We start from the raw sequence: 9,411 nt of genomic DNA, 5'->3' as shown, positions 1-9,411 counted from the left end.
CTCCTCCTCCTCCTCCTCCTTCTCTTTCTCCTCCTTCTCCTCCTCTTTTACTTCCTTCTCTTAATCCTCTTTTGCCTTGAATTCGTTTCCTTCCAATACTCCTGGAATCTTCTTTGGGATCCTTTCTGATGATTTCCTTTGATCTTTGTTCCACGACTTCATTGTATCATCTTCTGTTTTTCCTAAGTTGATTAGAGGTTCATGTTTTTGGTGCTTATTTTTTCACTTTTTTTTTTTTTGTCTATAGAGTGTTGCTGTTGGTTTGGGGGTGGTGGTGGTGGTGGTGGTGCTCTTATTGTCGTTGTTGATGGTGGTGGTAGTAGTGTTGGTTGTAGTGGTAGAATTGTCGTTGTTATTGTTATTGTTAATGGTGTAGTTGTTGCTTTTATTGTTGTTGTGGTGGTAGTGTTGTTGTTGTTGTTGTTAGTGGTGGTGGTGGTGGTGTTGTTTTTATTGTTGTTGTTCATCATAGTGGTGACAGTGGTGGTGGTATAGTAGTGGTGATGGTATTATTGTTGTTGTTAGTGGTAGTGGTGGTGGTGGTGGTGGTGGCAGTAGCAGCAGCGAGGAGAAGAAAGCTCGACTCTCAATGAAATATACCCTCCCCTCTCTCCTCTCCCTTTTCTCCTCTCACCCTCCTGCTGCTCCTCTTCCCTAAAAGGCTCTAAATCTCAACTAACCCCCTTGCCTGTCTAATTCACAAGCTGGTTTACAAGTCTAATACCAAAATTACTTTACGAGAACCGAACCCATTCCTCCTCCCTTCTCTTACCCATCTCCCCTCTCTCCCCTCTCTCCCTCTCTCCTCTTCCCACTCGTTATTAAACTCTGCAACCTCGGAAAGGCTCAAAATAATTATGGTTAATTTTTCGCTACATAATTTTTCCATTCCAAAGTTTTTATTAACGTGGAACTTGATTTAATTATCCAAACAACTGGTGCTGGTACTTTTTTTCTTGGTTGTGTCTTTTTATTACTTTTTTTTAATGCAATTCGTTTAATAAAGTAACCGCAAGAGTTTTTGTTTCCTTTTCAGTGTTGCAGAGAATAAGTGAATACTGAAATGTGTAAAGTGGCAAGTATCTCTTTTGTCTAACTAGAAAAAGGAAGTTACGAAGTCTTAGTAATTAAAGAATAAATAAATGAATAGATAAATTGGAGCATCATATCAATCAATCTTTTCTATGTATTTCTTTCTTTAATTTCAAGTCTTTTCACTCAAAGTCTGATCGTTATGGAAAAAAAATATGTTTAGCTTTTTTCAATGTTCTTTTTCTTTTTATGAAGTCTTAGTAATGAAGAAAACACTGATTCTTCTTATTCTTCTCATTAATTCTTCTTGTTTCTTTAATTTCAACTTTTATTCTAAAGAGTAATCGTTATGAAAAATACGTACAGCTTATTCTAATGTTTTCTTTTTATATCTTAGCAATGAGAAAAAAAAGTTTGTTTCAATCTCTTTTTATTTCTTTAGTTTTTATTCTTTTCATTACAAAGTCCAACCACGAAAAAAAAATGTACGTAAAATTCTTGTAACGTTTTCTTTTACGAAGTCTTAGCAATAGAAATTGTTCGTTTTTTTTCAATCTCTTTTATATTCATTTCCTTTTTTTCTCTTCGTTACAAAGTCTAGACATTAGAAAAACTATCCTAGATTTTTGTAGCTACATTTTTTTCATTAAGAAGAAGTAACTACGCGAAGGAAAATAATGAAAAATACTTATACATCTTTTTTCAGTATACATTTCTTCCCTCTCGTCTTTTGTTTCTTCCCACTGTATTTCAATGGCCACTTTCTCCACGAATATAGATGAATTTCCCCCTTTCCCATCCCCTTCCCATCCCCCCATCCCCTGTACACCCAACCCCCTCTCATCCGCCCATTTTTCCCTCTTCCTTCGGCTGCACAATTGCATCTATCCACGGAGAGATTTTATTTTTTCCTGGAATCATTTTTTGCCATTTCTTTTTCCCCTCTCGGCTGTATAAGAGCGAGGGGACTATGAGGCCCTATACTTCTACTTCTCCTTCTTTCCTTCCTTAGATACATAAAAAAGGGGGAAAAATAGGGTAAACATGGCTATTTTTTCCTTCCATCCTAAAGAAGAGGGTGAACACGTCTATTTCCCCTTTCCTTCCTGAAAAAAAGAGGGTGAACACGTCTATTTCCTCTTCCTTCGTCTATTTCCCCTCTTCCTTCCTGAAAAAGAGGATGGACATGTCTTTTTTCCCTTCCTTCCTTATCCTTCCTACAAAAAATAAAAAAAATCTACCTATGTATAAAGATAAATAAAAAAAACGTATCTATTGAATATATTTCCGGCAGAATATAAATGACTAAGGTCCATTCCTCCCCTCCGCCACGTACTCCAACTGGATTATTCGAAGAAGCGTTTTCCATCGGGATTTCCTCCGGATTCGCGCGCCGACAAAAGTTTCTCCCCTCTTAGAAAATTCATCCCATTCCTGTAAAATTTTCCCGCGGTTCAAGTTTTCCTGCGAGAATTATTTCCTTTCAGATAATTTCCACCCGGGAATAATTTAGCCCCAAGGAGATTTATTTCCCCCACGAGTATTTTCCCTCCTCCTCCTCCTCCTCCTCCTCCTCCTCCGCCACCGCTTTCTCTTCTTTTCCACAGGTATCTTTTAAGTTCCTCAGTGTTTCTCCTCCATCCTCTCCTCCTCCTCCTCCTCCTCCTCCTCCTCCTCCTCCTCCTCCTCCTCCTCCTCCTCCTCCTCCTCCTCCTCCTCCTCTGCCGCCGCTTTCTCTTTTCCTTCGGTATCTTTAAAGTTCCTCATTGTTTCTCCTTCTCTTTCCTCTTCTCCTAATCGTCCTCCTCCTCCATTCTCCCAAGCATCTCTCCTTCCCTTGTCCACTTAGGTATCGTCCTCCTTCCTCTTCATTTCCAGTCTCCTCCTCCCTCCTTCTCCTTCTTCCCTTCTGCAGGTCGCTTCTCTCCCTCTCCTCCCTTTAAGTATCTCTCTAATCACTCCTTCATCTTCTACCTCCCCTCCCTTTCAGTCTCTCCACTTCTTTGACTCTCCCTTACCTCCTTTCCTCATCTCCCTCTCACTCTTCATTCTCCTCTTAACCCCTTTGCTATTGAATGCATTTTTATCATGAATTTTTGGTGTGATTAGATGATTTTATTGATATTAGGATGGATTTATGAAGGTCAGATGATTAACAGGAAGAGTCTTCACTAATTTAATCCCTACATGAGTTTCTGAAGCTGTATAAAATTGGCAAATAGTAAGCAGAATAAATTTGGAAATGAGTCCTGGTACTGAAGGGGTTAAGTAAGAGGTTGGTAAGCCTATACGTCCTCAGTAATCTCTATAGGCCTACACAAATACACCACATATTTATTTCTTCATTATTATTATTACTATTATTATTCTTTATCTATTTTATAGGCTCACACATTTAATTCACCTATGCTTATTATTATTTCTTATTTTTTTATCTATCATCCATATTGGTGTGTTTTAAAGTCCTCTATTGACTCAACACGTGATTAATGAGTAAGTTTCACTCATCTAACATTCTCCCTTGGAACGAATCGAAACTGCGCGGAAATACATAAAAAAAAAAGGAGAGAAAAAAAAGATAAAACTGCATAAAAAACTGGGTTATACGTGACTGTCAAATGATACAACCTCACCTGACTTAACCTGACCTGACCTGACCTCACCTCACCTAACCTCACCTTATCTTATCTAGCCTAACCCAAACCAAATCAAACCAAAAACAACTTAGCTCTTCTCTCTCTCTCTCTCTCTCTCTCTCTGTCTCTCTCACCATGACAATTTTCCAAGGCCACAGAGATGATTAGCACGGTTTTCAAAAGTGTTTCTCCAGTTAATAATGTAGAAATCTTGTCACCTTAACCCCTTCAGTACTGGGACACATTTTTACCTTAAGTTTTGCGTACGATTAGATTATTTTATTTAAAGTAGCAAAGTAGCAAGCGTCTATGGAGGGCAGAAGATTAAAGGGGGTGAAAAAGTTTGTGTGAATTTAAATAAACCCTCTTGAAATAGGCGGAGATGAAGCACAGAGGGGTTTGAAAATAGGAGTCTTAATTTCACTCTATCTTCTTCCCAAGGCACCTCGATGGCAGGACAGAGGCAGCCACTCCTCTATGACTTGCTCGACCTGAGAATCTACGTTAGCTCCGATTATGTTAAAAAGATTCCGTGGACCTAGTGAAGCACCGCCCATCCCGCCCACGCGCCCCACCCACCGCTTCACACACGTTGGGAGGTGAGTGAATGAGTGAGTGAGTGAGTGTAGTGATAGGTGTTTTTGAGTGAGTGAGTGAGTGAGTGAGTGAGTGAGTGAGTGTTGTGACAGGTGTTTGTGAGTGAGTGTTTGAGTGAGTGGCAGGTGTTTCCGAGAGTGAGTGAGTAAATTATAGAATGTGAGGGAGTAAGACAGTAAGTGAGAGGAAATGCGTGGCTGAATTAAAGAGTGAGTGAAAGTGAGTGGGTGAGTAAATGATAGAATAAGGCAGTGAGATAGTGAGTGAAAGGATATGAGTGGGTGAATAAATGAGTAGGTGAGAGTGAGTGAGTGAGTGAGTGAGTGAGTGAGTAAATACGTTCATGAGTGAGATAGAAAAGGAGGAAGTTGAGAAGAGGAAATAGATGTTAAAAAAGAAGTTAGAAAATGAATAAGTGTATGAGTGAGTGAGTGAAGAAATGAATGAATGAGTAAATGAAAGAATAAAAGCTTTGAGTGAGTGAGAGAGAGAGAGAGAGAGAGAGAGAGAGAGAGAGAGAGAGAGAGAGAGAGAGAGAGAGAGAGAGAGAGAGAGAGAGAGAGAGAGAGAGAGAGACCAGAACTTTCATTAACTAATTCACTGACTCATTATTGATCGGCAGAAAGTTTGAGTGATAGAGCAGCTCATGTTTGTGTGTGTATATGAAAGGACGTTTGAGTGAGAGCGTGAAACATCAAATGAGTCACGTAACGGAGCAGAGGAGGAGGAAATGAAGACACCAATGTAATAAGAATCAAAACAGAATGACAAATGAAACAAGCACAATTTTCCCCTCCTCTCTGCCTCTCTCTCTCTCTCTCTCTCTCTCTCTGAACACAATTGGCGCCACGCACAAAAAGGCAGGCTGCTTCAAAACCCTGAAACATGTTGACACGGGAAGCAGTCTGCCTTAAATTTATTCCCGTTAGCCCACAAACAAATCGCACGGTCTCGCAATCACGCTGAGAGAGAGAGAGAGAGAGAGAGAGAGAGAGAGAGAGAGAGAGAGAGAGAGAGAGAGAGAGAGAGAGAGAGAGAGAGAGAGAGAGAGAGAGAGAGAGAGAGAGACCTAACACCTCTCCCTCACTCTAACGTCTCCCAGATTAGAACAAGTTATTGCAACCATAAAACCAAAGACTTCGCATTAATCTACCATTCTTTCTCCCTTCCCTTCCTCCTCCCTCTCTCCTCCTTCCTTCCTTCGTTGACCTTTGACCTTTCTCTTCCCTCCCTTCATCTCTGACCCTTCCTCCTTCCCTCCCTTTCTTTCCTTGTTTGTCCTCTCACTCTTCCTTCTTCCTTCTCTTCCCTTCTTTCATCTCTCAATCTTTCTTCTTCACTTCCTTTCTTTCTTTGTCCTCTCATCCTTCCTCCTTCCTTCCCTTTCTTCCTTCACTTTTCTTTCATTCCTTCCTTCCTTCCTTCCTTCTTCCTTCACTTTACTTTCCTTTCTTTCCTTTTCACTTTTTCTTCCTTCTCTTCCTCTTATGCTTTCCTCTTTCCTCCTCTTCCTTAATCCTTGAACCTAGACACTCCTCTCCTTTCTTCTCTCTTCTCTTCTCTTCCTTGATTTGTGATACTCTCCTTTCTCTCTCCTTCCTTCTCTCCTTCTCTGTTTCCTCCATGTGGGTTGTTGAAAGAGGATTGTCTTGTTTTCCTTCCTTTTTTTCCTCCTCCTTCTGTTTACTCTTTCTCTCTTTCCTTCGTTCCAATCCCTGTATTAGTTTTCCTCCTCTTCTCTCTCTGCTTCCTTATTTCCTATTTCCCGTTTTCTGTTGAATTTTGCGTGTATTAATTTTTGCTTTGTTTTGATTTTTTTTTCTTATTTTCATTTCTGATTGTAATGATTTTTTTTAAAGTATTTTTTTGTTATATTTCTGCGTCTTGTTCATTGTTTAGATTGATGCTACTATACTACTACTACTACTACTACTACTACTACTACTACTACTACTATTTCTGCTGTTGCTATAATACGTACTAGCATCATTATCATCATTACCATCATCATAACTTTCAATATTGTCACCATCACCACCATCACCACCACCACCACCACCACCACCACCACCTTTACAACCTCTGACTAAAGACACTTCTCAGGGTTATTTCCCTCCCTTGTTCTTTATTCCCCTTGAACCTTCACTATAAAAAGGTGATTCCGTGTGTCTGTGAGTGACTTGTGTGATGAAAATGGAAATCAGAACACAAATCAAACCTTAAATTGTAAAAAAAGAGGAAAAAAAAGAAAGAATGAGAAAAAAAAAACAGATATACTACTACTATTAATATTCTTCTTCTACTACTACTACTACTACTACTACTACTACTACTACTACTACTACTACTACTATTCCTTACACAAACCAAACCATCGAGTGAAAAGAAAGGAGGGGAAAAAAAAGAGAGAAAGACAAAAACAAGCATAGATATTCCATACGTTTAGCTTATCACCAATTCATGTCCTGATAATTTCACAAACCGGGGAAAAAAATAACTCATTGATAACATTTTCCATTCACGAATTATCACCTCCATTATTTTAGTTTCCCCACGTTTCTCTTCCAGTTTGTCCCATTAATAACACTTTTTTCCCTTTCAATGAGTGGATTTGCATTAATAACTCCTCCTACCGATTCGAGAGAGAGAGAGAGAGAGAGAGAGAGAGAGAGAGAGAGAGAGAGAGAGAGAGAGAGAGAGAGACAGAGAGACAGACAGACAACAAATGAAAAGGGTTGCAATAGAAAATAATGGAGGAATGTAAAGAAAATGGAAGAAAAATAAAGTGAGAGAGACATGAAGAAGGATGAGAGAGAGAGAGAGAGAGAGAGAGAGAGAGAGAGAGAGAGAGAGAGAGAGAGAGAGAGAGAGAGAGAGAGAGAGAGAGAGAGAGAGAGAGAGAGAGAGAGAGAGAGAGAGAGAGAGAGAGAGAGAGAGAGAAAGGAAAAAAAAAAAAAAAATAAAGAAAAAATAAGAGAGAGAGAGAGAGAGAGAAAGACGATGAGAGGCAAGTGAAGGGAAGGAATGAAAGAAATTGAGAGATAAACAGAAAAAAAAGGGAAATAAACGAAACAACAAAAAAAGGAAAGAATAAAGCAAGGAATACAATAGATTTAAACAGAAAAAAAGAAAAAGAACTGAAAAAAATAGGAAAAGTAGAAGAAAGAGTAAAGGAGAGGAAAAGAGCGAGGAAAAAGGAGGAAATAAATAGAAAATTAGGAATATGCAAATAGGGGAGAGTAAACACAGTAAAGAGGAGACCGAAGGAAAGGCACAAGGGAAAAGGAAAAGTAAATAAGGACACGAGAATAAGAGGAAAGGAGAGAGAGAGAGAGAGAGAGAGAGAGAGAGAGAGAGAGAGAGAGAGAGAGAGAGAGAGAGAGAGAGAGAGAGAGAGAGAGAGAAAGATTAAAGAATGATGAAAAGAAGGCATAAAAGTGTGTGTGTGTGTGTGTGTGTGTGTGTGTGTGTGTGTGTGTGTGTGTGTGTGTGTGTGTGTGTGTGTGTGTGTGTGTGTGTGTGTGTGTGTGTGTGTGTGTGTGTGTGTGTTTTATCATGCCTTATTTATTATCCATTATGTATTGTGTGTGGTTTTCTTCTCTTTTTCCTTCTTATCTCCCTCACTCGTTTCTTCCCTTCCTTCCATCCTACCTGCACTTTCCTCCCTGACAAGCAGCACTCAAACACCTTCCCTCTACAACTCCTAACCCTTCCCTTCCCTTCCCTTCCTCACTCCTTTCTTCCCTGTAACAGTGTCTCTTTTCTCACTTCTTAGCAGCTGTCAAAGGTTCCTTCCCAAGTATTTTCGCTTTCATTTCTCACCACTCACTTCTGCACACCTTTCATCTCTCTCTCCCTCTCCTTTCCCCTCTCTCTCTCTCTCTCTCTCTCTCTCACACACACACACACAATTTACACTAACTCGTATATCTTCCACAGAACCGTCGTGGGGAACCAGATGCAGCCTCGACTACCACCACTCTTAGCTTCCCCACCCATCACCTCACCCACCTACCCACCAACCCATCCACCGAGGCGCCCATCCTTACCTAGACCTTACCACCAGAGCCCCTGTCCCTCTTCCCACCTGCTAGTCGTTCTTTCCCTGCAGTGTACAGTCTCCAACTATAAAAGAATATCAACAAACAAGTCTATAGTAGTGATTGAGAGTGTTAAAGGTAGAAGAACTGAACTCCTGCGTACGTGCATAGGTGGTGTGTGTTTTCTAAAGTATTTTTTCAACAAGGCGCATTATATTTTCGCTTGCAAAAAAGTTCCCGAGTGTTGTGAGTGGGAGTGTGAGGAACGGGAGGGTGAGGAAAAGAGTTAGGAAAGCAGGGAAGCCTCGAGGACACGGAAGAGGAAGAGGAAGAGGAGGAGTGGTGAGGTGAAGCAGGCGGAAAGTAGGCAAGGAGATTAATGAGGAGAGAGAAGAGGAAGTTGAGAAGATGAGGATTAAGGCGAGGAAGAGAGATAGTGGATTGCGAGAGAGATTTGTTCTCGCCGAAAACCAGAGAGATGAAAAGGAGGAGGAGGAGGAGGAGGGGAGGAGGAGGAGGAGGAGAAGGAGGTATTTGGCGGTAACGAAGGGATAAGAAAAGACGTGTGGCGAGAGCGAGAGCGAGAGAGAGAGAGAGAGAGAGAGAGAGAGAGAGAGAGAGAGAGAGAGAGAGAGAGCAGGGAGGCAAGCTAAAGGATCCTGTCACCTGGCGAAGTATTGATTAGCGACTCACCTGAGAAATGCACCGATAAGATCCACAAGAATGTTCCAAGAATGCCCTAAGGAAGAGAAGGAAATAAAAGTTAGCTCTCCTCTCTCTCTCTCTCTCTCTCTCTCTCTCTCTCTCTCTCTGTCCTGGCCGTATCCTCACGTCCACCGGTCAATCCTACTCACTGATAATCAATTGTAAGTAATAAAACAATAAAAGTGATCCTGGAAATACGTCTCTGTTATTCTCCTTTCGTGTGTGTGTGTGTGTGTGTGTGTGTGTGTGTGTGTGTGTGTGTGTTTTAGTTAGTCAGTCAGTGTGTTTGTTAATTAGTTTGTTTGTTATTTTTTTAGGTCTCTAGTCAGTCAGTCAGTCAGTCAGTCAGTCAGTCAGTTTGTCAGTCAGTTAGTTTGTTAGTCAGTTAGTCAGTCAGTCAG

General features: G+C 40.7%; 1 protein-coding gene across 1 annotated transcript in view; it reads left to right on the top strand.

Moving 5' to 3' along the window:
- The window catches only part of LOC123510888, a 102,492-nt gene extending 93,287 nt beyond the window's left edge, over window positions 1-9,205 (top strand). Inside the window, exons 7-8 of the mRNA XM_045266346.1 lie at window positions 4,110-4,267; window positions 8,205-9,205. Coding sequence (XP_045122281.1) covers window positions 4,110-4,210 — 101 coding nt within the window. The 3' untranslated portion in view covers window positions 4,211-4,267; window positions 8,205-9,205. The remainder of the gene's footprint in view (window positions 1-4,109; window positions 4,268-8,204) is intronic.
- The last annotated feature ends 206 nt before the right edge of the window (window positions 9,206-9,411 follow it).

This window comes from Portunus trituberculatus, chromosome 30, assembly GCF_017591435.1.
Source record: "Portunus trituberculatus isolate SZX2019 chromosome 30, ASM1759143v1, whole genome shotgun sequence".
NCBI classification, from domain to species: domain Eukaryota; kingdom Metazoa; phylum Arthropoda; class Malacostraca; order Decapoda; family Portunidae; genus Portunus; species Portunus trituberculatus.
The sequence above is the reverse complement of the archived record's forward strand: the minus strand, read 5'-3'. Positions and strand labels throughout refer to the sequence as shown.